An 18,853-nucleotide genomic window follows, 5' to 3' on the forward strand; every position below is an offset into this window, starting at 1 on the left:
AAAAGACTGTTGATGTAGAACATTCTGTATGTTCGCTCATTAAAAATTCACAAAATGCATATGTTCACTTACTGGAACTGTCATCATGTTTGCTCCAGTCTCTAACCAACAGAAATGGAAAGTGTATTTTATGGCACGGTACTTTTTACCAGTTACAACGAAGCTGCATGATAAACGTAACAAATTATCCCAGATGCATCTCAAACGTTTGAACGGTAGTGTACAGCGATGTCGCTGATAGGCCTAAGTACCAGTGATGTTTTAGTACTTAATTCATCAGTGTCTCAAAATTCAGATAATCAAGAATCTTGGTATGTGTATGCATGATACACTAACTCATAGGGAACTAATGAGACATACACTATATTGCCAAATGTATTGGGACACCCCTCCAAATCATTGAACTCAGGTGTTCCAATCACTTCCATGGCCACAGGTGTATAAAATCAAGCACCTAGGCATGCAGACGCTTCTACAAACATTTGTGAAAGAATGGGTCGCTCTCAGGAGCTCAGTGAATTCAAGCGTGGTACCGTGATAGGTTGCCACCTGTGCAATAAGTCCATTTCTGAAATTTCCTCACTACTAAATATTCAACAGTCAACTGTTAGTGTTATTATGACAAAGTGGAAGCAATTGGGAACAACAGCAACTCGGCCACGTAAAATCACAGAGTGGGGTCGGCGCACAGTGCACAGAAGTCTGCAACTTTCTGCAGAGTCAATAGCTACAGACCTCCAAACTTTGTGTGGCCTTCAGATTAGCTCAAGATCAGTGTGTAGAAAGCTTCATGGAATGGGTTTCCATGGCCGAGCAGCTGCATCCAAGCCTTACATCACCAAATGCAATGCAAAGCGTTAGATGCAGTGGTGTAAAGCACGCCATCACTGAACTCTAGAGCAGTGGAGACGTGTTCTCCGGAGTGATGAATCACGCTTCTCTGTCTGGCAATACGATGGACGAGTCTGGGTTTGGCGGTTGCCAGGAGAACGATACTTGCCTGATTGCATTGTGCCAAATGTAAAGTTTTTGTCAGGTGGGGGGGATGGGGGATTATGGTGTGAGTTGTTTTTCAGTGGGAACAGTTTGGGGATAGCCCCTTCCTGTTCCAACATGACTGCGCACCAGTGCACAAAGCGTCGGTCCATAAAGACATGGATGAGCGAGTTTGGTGTGGAGGAACTTGACTGGCCTGCACAGAGTCCTGACCTCAATCAATTAGACCACGAATTAGAGTAGAAACTGTGAGCCAGGCCTTCTCGTCCAACATCAGGGCCTGACCTCACAAATGCGCTTCTAGAAGAATGGTATAATTCCTATAAACACACTCCCCCTTGTGGAAAGCCTTCACAGAAGAGTTGAAGCTGTTATAGCTGCAAAGTGTGGGCCAACTCCATATTTAACCCTATGGATTAAGAATGGGAAGTCATTACTGTTCATGTGCATGTAAAAGCAGGCGTACCAAAACTTTTGGCAATATAGTCTACATCAGAAACTGAATTTAGGGTACATGAAGACTGTAAATTCAAACAACCTTGTTCATAGTCTCCCGCATACGTATTTGGTTTCTGGCCTTAATGTGACCCCACTTCACTACATCACACTCCACTGAAATTCACACTTACCTCACAGACCAAACACACACCTGCTGACATCATCGGTCACTTACCCTTCACATTTCAGAGTATGCACACACAATACTCAATGTGTATTTATACAGGACTCATCTTGACATCTAACCTCCACAGAACCCTTACGGTTCCCAGTGGTCCAGGTCACATGCCAGGGGCTGTTCAGCTCAGTGTCACTCGCAGTCGTGTGTGTAATATGTGAGTGTGCTACCCAGGGGGGTTGTGGGAGATTGTGTTGTGATGTGTTCAGCCCCTGCCGGGTATGAATGGGCAGTGCTGTGGAAACAGAGACAGAGAAGACCAGGGTTCAACAGTCACATTTAGAGCATGTCCTCGAGATACACATATCTGAACGGTCCTGTTCACTGTATCTCTCTTTTTTTCTCTCTCTCTCTCTGACGCTCACGGATCTGACATCTCTGGACGGCAGATGCCCGCTATTAAATGCATAAAAGAGCTCTTGAAGAATAATTGGATGTGTTTACAGGGTTTCGCCAATCTGACACTGGAGTTTTGGTGTTTTATTCTGCCTGGTTAAAGGGCCTTAGTGCCGCCCGCATGCGAAGTCGGCTGATTGTAATGTGTTTAGAGACGAGCAGACGGTCTGTCATAAATTGCATCAGTGATTTATAGAGAAGGCCGTGGGAGGGTCAGTATTCACTGTACTCAGGAGCCAGTGTAAGTGTGTCTGTGTTAGAGCGAAAATGTCTGACATGTGCATCAGATTGTGAGCTAATGGCTCAGATCCAAACCCTGATGAGCTGCCTTGCTGTCTGCTGTCTTCATAGGCTTCTACCTTCAAACACTGTGTTCTAATCTATTTAATGGGTCACATTAGCAAAACTTCTGTGAAATTTCGCAGACAAAATAGTTCCGTTGTCAATTATGTAGTTATGCAGGAAGCATACTTTCAAACCAAGCAGCTTTATATTGGTAAAAGTGTTAAATTGCATGTTCAGAGTTCAACAATATCAAATCCAATGCAAAATCCATCGGAGGAAACTTTTGCCTCACGTGTCCCTCGTTCAAAATTATCAAACTGATCTTATTGGAAAACCTAACTGTTACAATGTGCCAAATGAATTTGTACAATGTGAATCATACAAAAATTTATAAATGTCAGAAAAAAGTAAGCATGAAAGGCCATCCCTCAATTTAATAAGCAGATCGCACAAAAACGTATGAATCAGATTGTTTAAATTCATATGAATAGAGTGCCGAAGTAATGACGTCACTTTGTAGGCCAAAACGCGGAAGTGAGTTAGCATTTTAGCCCTATGGGTTCCCTCGCCCTAAAGTCTATGGGTTTTTTGAATGGGGTTTTGCTAAATCGCCTGAAATAAGGTCTGTGGTTAACAAAGCCTCTATATATTTTCACGTTTTAATCTATGACATAAAACACACTAGTTATAACCTGCTTGTGATTTTTTAAGACTTTATTGTGTCTTAAAAACGATGGTTGCTAACAAGTTGCTAAAAGGGACTACATCCTTTGGCGGGGACTTTAGACGTCATCGTGACAAACAGGCAATCTCTCACTAGCCCGCGTTTCAGCCTAAGAATGAAGAACTTATGTGGCGTGAATAAATCGCGCTATTCGCGCAAAGTTGGATGCTTGAACATTTGGAGTTTACTCTCTTCACATGTTTGTCTCGTTGAGAAATGGCTGACATGGGCTGTGTTTACATGTCTTTTTGTGTTAAAATCTACTGTTAATGTGTGACAACTTAGTTTTAAGACTTTTTCAGTCGATAATGTAGTTGTTTAAAGCTCAAATCTGTGGTTTATTTATAAGAAGAGTGCCTATTTAAACATTTTATCTGGTGTTATCGGAGTTGTGAGCTCCAGTGAGTCAGCGGCGGTCAGCGCTTGTTTAGCCGGCGAGAGTTGACTTTCCTCGGCTAGTCCTTCTGCCGTCTGCCGCTGGCTCTGATGTCTCTGTGGCGTCTCCAGCTATAATTAGTCTTGTGGAGATTTAACGGCCCATATTTGCTCTCATGGATCTATAATTTGTTCCCTGGCAAATCGTTTAGGCTGAGTGCAAAGATAAGTTTCATTACTTGTTTATTTTTTAGGCTATAACTACGTTACCGTTGTAAGTTAGCCGACTAGCACTGACTTTGAATGTTTGACTGAATTGTTTGCTTTATTTCATGTGTAGCTTATTATACGTTTTGTATTATTGATCATACATAAACTTGCATTTAACAAAAAGAGTCTGGGTTGAGTTTCATGTAATTTAATGTTATCACAGTGATAATCATATTGTCTGAAAAAACATTAACAAAAGATAAATCTCAGAGAGGCACGCATAAACAAAATTAGTTTCTAACATTTTTGGAAAAAACGAATGGGCAATATTTCTCATGAAAAAGTGGATAAGTGTTCATACACAGCGCAGATCATAATGAGCGAGCGTGCTTTTAAATAAAGTTTGAGGAAGCTTGATGATGACGTTGATCCGCGACCATGGTGTGCTGTAGTCCGTTTATAGCCTGCCGTTAGCATTTTATATCTGACGGCTTTATTTGGGCTTCAAAATGTATACATTTTGGATTAACTTGTAAAGATTATCTTGGTAGACAAAACGTGTAAGGGTCATTACTCTTTGTTGAACACAGATCTTATTTTTTGCGATTTTCCAAAAGTCTATGGGGAAAATGAATGGCTTTTTGATCGAGGGAACCCATGCGCCGCTAACTTCCGGGTTGGCCTACAAAGTGACGTCATTACTTCGGCACTCTATTAGCCACCAATTCGCCGAAACTTAAAATAGTTTCGAAATGCCTTGAGGATAGTGTTGGAAATGACAGATGTGTTGAATCCTATTGAGATGATGTACAAGGGTAAATGTGATGCTCAAGTTTTTGTTCCAAACCAGCCATGACCACAATGGATATTTTTGCTGATATTTGTTTCTACAATATTGTAATAGAGTATCCCCACCCACTGTGAAATCTCATTGGTCACATAACTGTACATTACACACTAAGGGCCAGATTTGCTAACAGCTTGCACCAGCGCAAACCCTCTTTGGGTTACTGTAATGATTTACTAAAGACACGCAGTGAAAAATTTGCGCTGGAAAGGCGTGGACAAAGTTTCACAGTTTATTTTCCTTTTCAGATGCAAAATTCATGGGAGGAGAGTATTTAAATCAATAATGCTATGTGATTTACTGGTGTTTGCGCCATGACAACCCAAAAAAAGCATGTCTTAAACCAGACGCTAACTGGTAGATTGTGTTGGTCGTTATGGAAATTATCCTGCTGTGTCTGTGTTCTTTAATTTGGGCGTCGTCAGTAGAACTTTCCACTCTTATCTGTGCTTTTTTGGAATTGCTCTCTCACACTAATTTGCCCTGTTTAGTAAATCTGGCCCTAAATATTGTTCAATTGGCTGCGTGGACAGATCATTTGTTCATCATTGGAAGTTTGTCATATTGTGTCTATTTAGGACATGATATTAGGTAGCATCCTTATTTATAATGCCCACAGTTGCTAAAAAACTCACACCAAAATGCATAAAATACATAGTACACACAAATATTTAGAGAAATATTCTTCTTACTTTTATCTATTTTGAAATATAGAAAAATATGTAGTGCTGTCTTCAGTTTTGGACAAAACAAGATGCCTTATGGAAGTAGAGCAGTGGGTCTCAGCAAACTTCCAAAAAGTGTCACATGAATTTCAAATATTGTGTTGGACAACAGGGCATTTATAGTCAAAAAGGTTGAGAACCACTGTCAATGTTGGTGCCTACTGTTTGGAACAACCTTATTTTACTGGGTTGTTATTATGAGCAGTATAGGATACATTTAGGGCGCTTTCACACCTACCTTGTTTGGTCCGGATTTTCTGACTTTTCAGTTTGGTCCGAATCAAAATTACAGGTGTGAAACCTCCCCTCGGTCCGGATCAAACTGAACAAAATTTTGGTTCGTTTCTAGTGTGAAAGCATTTTCTGTATGGTTTGTACTTTCAGACCATTTACAGGAAGTTCCTGTTCATGTTTATATATTATAATGTTGTTTTTAAATTTCATCTAGGCTACATTGATTATGAAAAGTGAAAAGATGCACAATATTTCAGAAGACAGAGGGTCAGAAATGATTTTGAAATCAATTTTGTATGAATTTGCTTAGAAAGCCTTTCTTTAATGTGAATTTCGTTTTGTATAAATTGTATCTTAATTTTAATCAACGTTTAATCAGATAATTGCCTGGATTTAATAAATAAGAAGCAAATAGTCGATCACATGCTTTGCACATGAACTGGAGCGCGTCTCAAATAAACCGAAACTCAGCAGGCTACTTGTCTCACAAACATGAGAAATATGTGTATATAAAGCTTGAAATGTCCACTTTTAAACGTAACGAAAAGAAAATAGTCAAGCAATGCGCACTGTTCAATAGTGGCAACGATATGCGTCCGTTCATTTATTCTTGTCAAAGACGCTGACGTCAGACGCACATCCGTTTACAAACCAGTCAATGTCCAGATGCAACCCATAGATGATGACGAGTGGATGTAAGTGTGTCATGTAAAGTTTTTTAGTGCGCTCGCATAATTGCAATGTGAAACCAAACCAAAACTAACCGAATGTATAAAATGTATCAAAACATGAACTTCGGTTCGGACCTTGGTGCGGACTTTCAGGTGTGAAAACGCCCTTAGAAAAGTGAATCATGCTGTAATCTTGTTTTATGGAGTAACTTGGAGCATACATTCATGGAACTACCAGACAGATATCACCGAATTAGGAGTCCTGAGGAATCACACCAGTCTCTGCGGAAAAACATTGAAATCAAAAATGAATCTGACCACTTTAAGGAATTTTCTACCTGTCAGTTATTTTGAGCAGCCAGGTTAGCTGACATTCGACTTGGAGGACAGGACTTTGTAGAGTGCTCTAATTCAGTGGCGGTTGGAAGTTAGTGAAGCGACTTACATCCATTTTAGCACATTTAAAACGAGGCAAATAACAGTAATTAGTTTACTTTATAGCAGATGCTCTTTACTGTAGTGTTTTGAAGACCCAGTTACAGCTCAGTCGTCTCCTCACAGCAAATATATAAGAAATGAAGACTTGTTTACAGAGAATATCTCTTGAATTAAGTTTCTTTTCCTTAACCCTCTGGTCAACAGATTTTTTTGTAATGTTTTAAGCATACATTTAACAAAGTTTTTGTTTAAAACAAGAAAAAAAAAATTTCCAGTAGGTGTAAGAATAATAAACTAGCATATTTCAAAATATATTCTCTGGGGCGTTTTACATAATTTGGTTCGCAAGTAAATCTTTCTTGTTTTAAAAAGGTCTTCCATTGTTCCCCCTTGAAGAAGACAAAACAATCGCTTGGACTTTCTACTCGAGTCTTCTGTACATTTTTAGCAGCATCCTCACTCACTTCAGCTGAGCTCGTGCATTCGGTATTGTAAGATTATCACCGTTTCTCAATCCCCGCAAGCAGAGGCATCCGATACACAATATGTGCTCTAGATTCAGCTAGAGGCCATTTCACTTTCTATGGCTGAAGATTTGTAAGTGTATTAGTCACACTTGGGTTATAGATCTGCGCCTCTTCCCAAGACTATTCACTCTGCGAGGCCGCTCCGGGGTGATTGTGTTTTCCAGTAATGTGTTGGATAATCCTAATACTGGAGATATGTTGAGGATGTGTGCCAGAGCCAGGACACTTGTGCATAGAGCAGATCTGGCCAGAACAGACTCGACTCGGCTCTGCCTGCCCAGCATGCTGCAGATGGCTAATGTAGGCCGCCACTCCTAATGAGTTACGACAAAGGAAGCCCCTTTCTCAGCATGTACTTTCTCTCTTGCTCGCTCTTTCTCTCCTCTTCCTCTCTTCCTTAAGCAGATTAATTAGCAGCACTTTCCCTTATCGGCCAAGAAAGTGCTCTCACTAAGTCCTCGGGGAGATCTCACCAGGGAGGCACAGTCGCTGCCCAGCTTTTCTGCACTTCACTTTGTGTTTATATGCCTGTGTGAGTGTATTTGTGTGGGTTGGTCTGTACATTTAGGCAAGTTTGAGACTATGTGAAGTTGCATTTGCATAAGCAGTACTTTCAGTACTATTGCAACTGCAAGTGTATCATAAATGAATACAACAGAGTGTAACCGAGTGAACAATTTACACCCTTCATGCCTGTTTTGATAAAGCTTTCCAAAATCTGTGGATTATTTGGCTTGCGTTTTCTGCGGAATTTGCTGTTAAAGGCAACTTTCTATTCACAGTCAGTGCTGTTTTGAATAGCATCGTGCAAATGATTGCCTTCTTATGATGCTGTTTTTATGCTCAGTCATTCAGCAGAGGCATTCAAAGACACTTTACACACCAAGCCTTTCAGTATTTTTGATGATTTTATTGGCACACTCTAATTTAAACCTTATGATATCATGCAGAGCGTTGACCGATTGAAACGAAAACATTCGCCAAGCATTCATATTTTTAAAAAAGCAGGTGAAGATGGTTTACGTGTTCGAGTAGAATATATACTCAGGGCTCCAGAATAACATTTGAGAGCAGTGGCACTGGTGCCACTAAGTTGGGGGAACTGATTTGGGGGAAGATTTAAGTTAATTTAATCATAAAATTACTATAATTTTGCATTAATAAGTGCAGTTACTAATAATATTACATGTTTGTTTAATGGAAATTTAACAGTGAAGCACTGAGCTGGAATTGAAATGCAGATAAAATACAGTAATGTGCAGAAAAACTCATTTTTATTGGGACAATAAAATAATAATAAATACTCTACTCTTAAATGTACCATGGTTCTTCTATAGTATCACAATGAACTGACTGACAGCTTCAGTGATTATTAAAGGAGAACTCTTTACTTGCTTTCTGTGTTATTCAATCACAATTTGAAGAAACTTTTTTGTTTTTCATGAGACTTTGTGACTTCATACGTTTTTCCTTATAATAGGGAGTGGAATTGGCAAATAAGTCAATAAGTGCGCCTCTGCCGCCATCTACTGGCTATAGTGGTAATTTTATGTCCTTTTTTAAAAATAAAAGTGCTTGTTTGCCACCAAGTGTTAGTTTTCAATTTCATACATCTTTAAACTTTTAGTTTTACAAATCACCACATTAAAATTGGATAATATTAAGAGCTTTGAAGTACTGGTATAAGTGTGAAGCACTTGAAAGCCCTTGAACGGTGCTTGAATTTCACTCTCAAAAGGTTGTACTGAGATGAATAATGTAAAAAAACAAAAATATTTGACTATTTTTCACAATACCATGGTAACATTTAGCGTTACGACATTAAATCCATGGTGAGTGTTGGTACTTTGTGGATTGAAACGGCTTCTATAACTTCGTTCATGGCATTCGTCCTGGTTTCCATGTCAGCGCAGTTTGATCTGATATGTTTGGTTTATAACAGAATTCTGCGCCGAATTTTAATGCTCGTTCCCTCTAGATCTCGCTGCGAGGTTATTAATACTGCGGCAAATTCAATCTTCAAGATCTCCCAGCGCTGTGTAGTAACCAGTGCCGCGTGATTGAGATCAGCCCGCGAGTAAACTTGTTCTGAGCTCGCGCTGCGCTGTCTATTATTGCTATGAGCTAATAAACGGTCCATGCAGCGCAGCTCAAACGAGTAATGTGGTTTTGTTTCACTTTCGTTTCATTTGCCGTTTGAAGAATCTCATATATAACAGAAATGGCAGCTCTTACCAGTTGGGCAACGTGGTGGCACCACTCTAACAAAATTTAGTCGAACCACCAGGAAAAAAGGTTGCAAAATGCGACAATTTGGTCGCAGTCTGGAATGTATTTTGTGCATAAATAGCTTGCCTATACTGTATATTCTTCTTGTCTTGTGTATAGAAAAGCACAGACAAAACATGTAACTGCCGTTGTACCACTTAAGCTCTGAACCAGCTCATCAATTATGACATAAAAAGCAGTTTGTCTTCACTGGGCACTCTAGACTAACCTGAAGCCAGATCAAGGTCATTCTCATTTCAGAACGTTCACTTTTCCTCTCTCCCTTCACCCATCCAACTAATTAATGTTTTATACCGGTCTCTTTAATATTAGCCCTAAATAGTTCTAGTGTTTGATGTTTAAATCCAGTCGCCGGGAAGTGTAAGCTAAGCATTTCATCAGCGCCACAGGGCTTCTTTAGCCCCAGTTGTGCAGGTCTCAGTGTGAATCTGTTGCTTTAGATATGCCTCAGTAATCTGCTGTGGGGTGGGAGTGAAGGAGGGGGCAGGAAGTATGCTTCATATTTTCATATTTTTAGATAGAAAATTAGGCTTGTTATGGGCTCTTGAGCTCTTCTGTCAATGCATGAGCTGCGGTGAAGAAGGATGAGGCCACTGAAAATTCACTAAATAATTATTTTACCTTTTTACCTTGTTTCTTTAGGCTCCGACCTTTAATATCATCGGCTCCCAAGAAGAAGAGGACAGCAGCCACACCGGTAAGTAGTACCTAGAGTAGTATTGCATCCATCATATCCCCGAAGAGTCTTTTTTTTTAAAATCATATTTATAAAAGACAGATACACTGTACCGATTCTTTCTGAAAACCGCCGCACTCATGGAGGCGTGCAGTGGGCGGAGCTAAAGATTTATATTATATGCTCTTGCACACCGATTGCCAACAAAACACAGACATTTAATGCAGTTTCTCTCACTTTGTTGCTGCTCCGGAAAAACAAACTGCATGCACTGTTTCCTTAATGCTGGTTTATTTGGGAAGCTGAACAAGGTTATCTTTCCCTCAAAACCAGAAACACACTTCTTTAGTGACATTGTTGAATTCGTGGTCTAAAAACAAAATGACAGCACTGCCGACGGCTTCCGTAACCCGAACGAAGCTCGTTGATGGGCGTACTCTTTCTCTTGCTCTGGTTGATGTGCGCACGCACTCATCTGGGAGAATTGCCCATACAAGGAATTCCACCCTTTATGACATCATACAGGGCCATACTCAAAAAAAAAACTTTCCGAAACGTATTTGAATCCTGAAGGAGTGTATTTGGCACAGAAATACTCTGTCCAACTGTTTGTTTTTTTTGGCCATGTTTAGTATGAGAATCCAACTCTTTAACAGTGTAAATAAGTCAGAATGCATGAAATAGCATTAGACGACCCCCCCCCCCCCATTAAAAATGAAATATGAATTTTCTCCTCTCTTTTTGAACAATGCACCTCATTTCTAGGTCTAATGTGATTACTGAATGGCATCTCGTGCAGAACTGTTTGCGGTTTGTTTTCTTGTTGACCTATTGAGCAATATTTCATGAATATCAGCTTAGTAGAGGTCAAATCAAATTCGCTTGACTAACCCTACTTGACTTCAGTGGTAAATCCATCACGATAATCAAATACATCATAGCTAAATGTCACGGCAGTAAATAGCGAACCAGCATATTTCACAATATGGGGTAAATATGGCATATACATTTAATTGAAAGTCAATATCTGTGATAAAGTGATGGATTGGCTTTGTGCTTTCGAGGCCTTAGTGTCTCTCTTCAAAATGGTCTGGCTTGAATATGTAGCAATGTCGCCAGAAGTCAACCATAAGAAAGTGCATGCACAAATAGACAAAGTTTCTGTGGCAGAACAAAATCAAACACAAAATGATTTCAGAGGTCAATGTCCCATCCAGGTTGCTACCAAGATCGGAAATAAGATCAGTGTTATATAATGTATTGTGCCTTTTTCTGTGGGATTCAGAATAGAGTCATTCTTAACAAAGAAACATTAGCAGTTCTCCCTTTTTTCCCACAAAACAAGAACAAGCAGAGCACTGTTTCATACAGAAGGGGTTTTAGTTCAGATGTGGCAGGGAACCGTAGAATGAAAGTACGACACAGAAAAGTGCTGGAATATTATCTCAAATTTTCTTAATTGTCTTGTTCCTAATGAGATCATTAATGCCCCAGCCCAGATTCTCCAGCTTTCAGGCCTCTGCATGTCTCTGTGATCCAAGCCTGGGTAACTCACTCAGGGTGTCACCCACAGGTGAGCTGCAGGGCGTCTTTTAGGCGTTTGCCAATCTTGGCAGTCCCTATTACAAGATCCCCGCTGCTGCTGTTTCCCCTTTACTGGCACCGCCTGAAGAGCGGCCTCACGGTACAGCGGCAAGTCTGTGCTATAATTACCACTGAGACTTTCATGCTCTTCCTCCGTTTTTCACAACATGATAATTGATTTAGGCCTCTGCTTCCCCTGAGCTGTACTTCCTTACACAGATGCCTGCTGGGAGATGTAGCCCTGATTCACTGTTATTTTTGTACTTTTTTCGATTTAATCTCTGTTTTTGCCTTGACTGTAATTTGAAGAATTACTTTTTTTTTCTTTTTTACTTGATTGGAAAGATAGCGGAGAATAATAGCAAATTATTATGGGGAGAGAAGAGGAATGGAATCAGCACACATTGCAGGCCAGATTTAAATGTGTATTTCCTTCATGTGCGCCATAATTGAATGTGTCAGATGCACATATGCTAGTCACCACACTATGGTGCTGACTTAGAATCAGTATTAAACATTATTATGGAAATTATTAATGAGGAAGAGGGGAAATGGGATCAGGACTTGTTGCAGGCCACCTGCATTTCCCACATGAGTACTATGATTGAACATATCAGATGCACGTATGTAGCGCCACGATTTATTATGTTAGATGTATATGTGAAATGTACATATCTTGCTCTTCAGAATTGAAAATTATTGAGATTATTAGGAAGAGCGGGAGGGAATGGGATCGGGACATTTTGCAGATCAAATTCAAACCGCCATTGCCCACATAAGCACCACATTTTAACGTTTTAGATGCACATTTAGGGGCCGTTACACAAAACCATTTTCAACTACACGTCAATGAAAACAACAAACATTGGGCCCTATTTTAACGATCTGAGCACATGGTCTGAAGCGTATGGCGCAGGTGAACTTAGGGCGTGTCCGAATCCACCTTTGCTAGTTTAATGAAGGAAAAAACGGTCGGCAGGTCCAAAAGGGTTGTACTTAATGAGCGTAACGTGCAATAAACCTCTCATCTCCCATTCCCTTTAAAAGCCAGTTGCACTTTCACCATGGCGGATTCACTAGTTACATGGTGGAATTTGCTAAAGGAAAGACTGAACGCTTCTCCAGAGAGGAATCCTTTTATTTTAATATTTAAAAAGGTTTTTTGCTTCTGTGCGTCCCTGTGTGTGTAACAAGCAGAGTGTACATGCGTTTTGCACCCGCCTATAGGTACATATTACTAACACACCCTAGCCTGACAAGCCAGACCCACATCAAGATGTTGGGTCTGGAAACTCACCATTGGCAGGGCTCAATCCGAGGGGCGGGATAAACGGTTGTCTTTCAAATTCCCCCTGCACGCAATTGGATGGCGCCATGAGCGCCACAACCAACCAGAGCAAAGAAGAAGGTGAAGCCGAGCTAACGTTAGTTGAAGGGGTGTAACGGTACACAAAACTGACGGTTCGGTACGTACCTCGGTTTTGAAGTCACGGTTCGGTACGGGTTCGGTACAGCAGTTTTACAAAATAGCTTTTTATTTATTTTATTAAACAGTGGTTTACTGGGAAAAAAAGTGTCTGTCCTTAAATGAATTAAATTGTAACTAAAAGTTTATTGAAGATATTGCTGTAAACTATATAGGGAGCCCTTACTTGCACTTTGCTATAATATTAAAGGTTAACAACATACCCAAACTATTAGCCTAAATTCAGTTGCCATTTATTTTTAGGTATAATAATCAACACTCAAATAACACACAGTACGCAAACATGTAAACTTCACATAAGGCAGTTTTTGCAATAACTTCTAAATCTAAATATAAAATAGTTTTTGCTCCAATTCGTTGTGGAAATATAATCATTTATACACAGTGACTGTCATTTTCATGACAGGTTTATTTAACATGCATGAAATAATCAAGACATCACTAACAGGTTAAGTAGAATATAATGAATATTTATAGGCCCCTTTATATATACTAGTGCATATATTTAGTGAAAGCGTTAATCTCTCTAGTCAACTCACAGCTGTGAACATCGAATGACTGCCTGAGGTAAATGTGAAGCTACATGACATTGTTTAGTTTACAAGCAGTTATATTGCAGTCTTTCCGCCGTTGAAACACTGATTTAGCAATTACATATGTGACACTAAGTTGTAATGTATCCTCAACATACCTTCAGAAGTTCATTCATGTTTATTCTTTAGGAAGAGATGATTGATCGCGTTCACAGATGATCACGGGCACGTCGCGCGACCGCTTGAACTGTGATGATCAGGCATCAATCACGCCACATTAAAGAGCGTCAAAACGGCATTTATCGTTTGAATTTCATTATAAAATGGACTGGATACTTAATGTATTCGTGTGGGAACTCGGACTGAAGTGTGTTCCACGCTTAAAACAAGCCGACTGTGAACTGATAAAGATTGTATTCGGAAACGGTTCGGTTCGAATACGTGTACCGTTACACCCCTAGTTAGTTGATAGACTTTCGACGTATCCGGTAGGCAAAACTTCGAACATATCTTCTTTTCTTAAGAATGACTTTAGTGCCGTTCTTTGTTCTTTTCTCAAAGAAAAGCTCAACTCCAAGTCTTCCAGAGTCTTCCGATTCAAAAGACCGCTGTTCGCCAGCTTCTTTGTTTACGAGTAGCACGCAGAACCTCCGCAACTCTGCCGCGACGTGCCGTCATTATGTTAAGCCCGCCCACCGACTCTACACACGCTGTGATTGGCCTGACCAGAGTTTGGTTATTCCAGCTTTCAGCTCTACCGAGAGTTGCTAGACTACACTCGCGGCAAAATAAATTTTCCGCCGCTAGGGTGCGTCTAGATTTCTAGGCTAAACACGCCCTTTAAATAACACAAAAAATACTGCGCTATTGACTTTAGACCAGGTTTTTGTTAGTCAATTGCACAGTCGGTTTCAGTTGCCTCAAAATAGCAACGAGCTATACAATAGCAATCAGTTTTTTTCTCCGCTCATATTTTAATGTTCATTTGTCTGAATAATGAGTGTGTTGCAGGTCTGTGTTTTATTGGTTGTTGTCCACTTTTCCACAGCTTTACACACCCATTTCTTGAGTCTTTTTAAAATCTGAGGTGTGAACGAGTGATAAAACAGGGGGGGGTTCATGAAACTTTAACAAGCTGATGTTTGTTGTTCTAAAATATTGCTTGTTTATTTCAGGTCACTCCCAACATCACCACGATGTTGCCTCCTGCAGCCCCAGAGCCCCTTCCGGCCCCCACCCCTCCCCCCGTGTTGGAAAGTGGGCCTGTGGCATATGAGGAGCCCGCTGAGGAAGAAGAGGAAAACGAGGAAGAGACGGAAGAGATAGAAGAGCCTTGTGTTAGCGCCATGGAGCTGATAGGTGGAAATGGTCAGTATGTCACTGCGGATTGTAGCCTTGTCACTGACAAGGATAATGAAGTCACGGCTCGAGGGTTCAATGATCAAGGGTTTCCCAGATTAGTTCCAAGGTCTGACTCTTCATCTTGACAAATTGTGTAATGCTAAGTGGGCTGTAACTCTCTGGCATTCGTGGCAGACTGCATTTGAAGTGTTTATCATCTTGATAAACTGCTCCTATCCCGTCTCCTCTGCAAGTCATACATCTACAAATACTTGCTTATCATAGAAGTGTCCTGGTAGCAGTCTACCATCTAATCTAATCTTTACCGTTCTGTCTTTTTCACCATTTATCTCGAAACCACTGAATTCATTTAAACCTTTGTCTTTACAGATTACGGATGTGAAGCTGAAGAAGAGGAGGTTTTTTAGACTGAACTGGTCTGCCCACCAAACTTGTCCTCCTGTCCTCTTGCATTACCCTGGGTAGTGAGGAGAAGAGCGTTTAAGGCACATTTGAGACATCTATAATATGCTGCACATTTACGAAAGGTCACTCTCCCTCACTGTGCATTATGACTGGTTAAACTGCAGCATTCGTGTGATGAGTGAGCTTCTACGGAAGAAGCAGGCTGGCAGCTTTAGACTGAAGAACAAGTGCGTACAACCATTTTTGCACTTATTTACCACCATTTTAGCCAATGTTCCACTAGAGGCAGAGTTCAAGAGGCAGGAAGCACTGAAGTAGTTTCCTGAGGATCTCAGAGAAGAAGATTCACAGGTGCAGTAGGATTTGAACATGTGAAGATACTGAAATCTGCTCAGCTTGCTGATGTTGAATGCATTGTTGGACAATGTACTAGCGATTTGTTGTACATTTACACTTGTACCACATTTATTGTACATATATAGTAAGAAGCTGTAAAAATTATGTCACTGTGTTTAACTTTAAATTTTTTAGCTATTTAATGCGACATATGTCTGTATATATGTATATGTAACAGTATTTTGTTACATGCACTTTTCTATTTCCTAATTCCAAGAAAAGTAAATGTGTTGGCTTATGATAAATATCGATGTGTAAAATACTGCAGTGTATTGTACAGAACTGTTTTGACCCTCGTTTTTATCGGTTTTAACTGAATATTATCATAAGATGTAGATTTCAGAGTATAGATCTGGGATTGTAAACTAGCGACTACAACAATATAATGTATGTGAATAAATTCACGTTTTTTTCTGGATGTTTTATGATGATTTTATAAAATGGTTAGTTCCAGTCCTTGATTCTGATTGGTCAATTGCTGTGTTTATTCAAAAATATGGCCACGACCGTGTATCACTACACAACACCCTTAGCAACCACTCTTAGCAACGTAAACAAATGTTTGTTCTCACTGATATTGTTCATTGAAGCTTACTGTATCATTTAGAGTAGAGTATTGTGAGAGAGTGAGCGAGTGTATTGCCTGGATTTAGATTTAGCATTTTCCTTCAGGTCAGTCCTATGTTCATAATAAAAATGTCCGCTGCAATATCTTGTCCTTTTAAGAGTTGATGGGTTTCCCGTGCCCTGACACTGACAGCGCTTATCAAAGCATTTGTCAGTTGATCTGTGTTCACAACAAGTTTCAGTCCTTTCAATACAAAAGTCTTCGCTACTGACTGACTCGCTCGTAAAGACAGTCTTTACCACCATCTAATGGTGTAATAATGTCACTTCTGTTGCTGCTCTGGGTCAGGGACTATTTTTTCCAGTGGAAGTAAGGCTTTTAGTGATTTTACTTCATGAAAGCTGTATTGATACATATCTGTATTGTGTGGTGCTGTGAATAAGTCACGGCTGAAGGGGTTGCAGGCACTTTGCGTCGTGCCTAACAACGCCCTTCAGCCGTGACTTATTCACGATACGGCACAGCACACTTTTTGCATTATTTTTGAAGTTTAAAAGTCCCCATCCTCTTTCATTTTAATTGAATGAAAAAGAGGAACCGCCACGTTCCTCAGAAATTCTCCTTTTGTGTTCCACTGAAGAAAGAAGGAAAGTCATACGGGATTGGAACGACACGAGGGTGAGTAAATGATGACAGAATTTTGACTTTTGGGTGAACTAATGCTTTAAATTGTGAATTCAGAGTTCATTCATAACCTGCAGATATATCACCCTGTAGCCCAAGACTGATTTCCCACTGAAGCGAAGCAGGGTTGCGCCTGGTCAGTATGGGAGACCTTCTGGGAAAACTAGGTAGCTGCTCGAAGAGTTGTTAGTGAGGCCAGGAGGGGGCGCTCACCCTGTGGTCTGTGTGGGTCCTAACACCCCAGTATAGTGATGGGGACACTATACTGTAACAAGCACCGTCCTTCGGATGAGACGTTAAACCGAGGTCCTGACTCTGGTCAATTAAAAATCCCAGGATGTCCTTCATAAAAAAGTAGGGGTGTAACCCCGGCATCCTGGCCAAATTTTGCCCATTGGCCTCTGTCCATCATGGCCTCCTAATCATCCCCATATACTGATTGGCTTTATCACTCTGTCTCCTCTCCACCAATCAGCTGGTATATGGTGGGCGTTCTGGCGCAATATGGCTGCCGTCGCATCATCCAGGTGGTGCTCCACATTGGTGGTGGTTGAGGATATTCACCCCTTCTATATGTAAAGCGCTTTGAGTACCTAGAAAAGGTAAATATATATACATATAAGGTATATATAAATGTAACAAATTATGAATGATTATTTCTTCATATATATTTTCCCTTTCTTGTTTCTTTTCATATTTTGGTCAAGAAACTACTGTACAGCCTCTTACAGCTGAGATTCCCAACGCTTTTTTCTGCCAAACCCGTTTGACAAAATACTTACTTGAAGTAATTTAACAACATATTTGCATGTTTATAGTTCTACCAGAAAGATTCGAGAGAATTAATGCTGTAACAATAACATTTATTTAGGAGCTCAGCAAGCAATCAAGTTCTTTGGCGTAGGCCCCATTCGTCATTCGCATTCCGAGGGTACGGAATCTGCGTATCCTGCCTGAAGACGAAGGCAGGGGCGCAGCCCACCCCCACAAAGTAAGGAAGGGGGCCATCTGGTGGTGGTGTGGTAGATGGAGGAAAAGAACATCCTGAAGTCTTCGGTGTAGAGTGGAGAGCCCATCTGGTGGTGTTGAGGATGATAGGAGGGCCCGACTGGTGGTGTAGGGGGGGGGGGGGGGGGGGGGGGGGGGGGAGGAAAGGTCCCATCTTGATTGTGGTGCTGAAGCGACAGTATCTGCGAACTCAGACATGAGTAATTACTACCTTTTTATGCTACAGAAAAGGATATGATTGGATAGATGAGCAGGCAATTAGTGACGTAACGATTGAGTCTTCCTGGCAGAACTTGCGCTGGCTTCATTTCTCTAATGTTGGTTATTGGTCATATGCCATGCAGGTAAACAAAATATATATTTTTTTTTATCAAGTGTTTATTCATTCATTGTTTATTTGTATGATTCTATTGATTGTAAGCTTTTCATCTACGCACAAACCCTAGCCCTGCCCTGTCTTACAAAATAACAGCCTAATCTCTCCTTCACACAAGCTACACATCTGTGATACAATCACTAATGTCTCAAATCTGATTTGTTCAGGAGTCATGGTCAAGGTGGTTTAGAACAGCGATTCATCAGTGTTTCCTGGATTTCATTATAAGAATAGAGCAGTCTTTGTGCGACTATGATCTGAGCATCCATGAAACCACAAAAGCTAAAACATACAAATCCCATGTTCATTTGTGAGCACTGTAATGGCTAATGATATAGATTTTATGAGTCTGAGGTCAGACGAATGCATCGGGCTTTGCCTG

The 18,853-nt window shown here is 40.5% G+C and overlaps 1 protein-coding gene across 3 annotated transcripts in view; it reads left to right on the forward strand.

Annotated features, from left to right (window-relative positions):
• The window catches only part of brf1b (BRF1 general transcription factor IIIB subunit b), a 108,193-nt gene extending 91,651 nt beyond the window's left edge, over positions 1 to 16,542 (forward strand). For all 3 annotated transcript variants that reach the window (XM_079831175.1, XM_079831176.1, XM_079831177.1), the window contains 3 exons: positions 10,036 to 10,090; positions 14,848 to 15,040; positions 15,404 to 16,542. In XM_079831175.1, coding sequence (XP_079687301.1) covers positions 10,036 to 10,090; positions 14,848 to 15,040; positions 15,404 to 15,441 — 286 coding nt within the window. In that variant the 3' untranslated portion in view covers positions 15,442 to 16,542. The remainder of the gene's footprint in view (positions 1 to 10,035; positions 10,091 to 14,847; positions 15,041 to 15,403) is intronic.
• Positions 16,543 to 18,853: the final 2,311 nt, after the last annotated feature.

Source organism: Gobio gobio, assembly GCF_949357685.1.
Source record: "Gobio gobio genome assembly, chromosome: 12".
Taxonomy (NCBI): Eukaryota; Metazoa; Chordata; class Actinopteri; order Cypriniformes; family Gobionidae; genus Gobio; species Gobio gobio.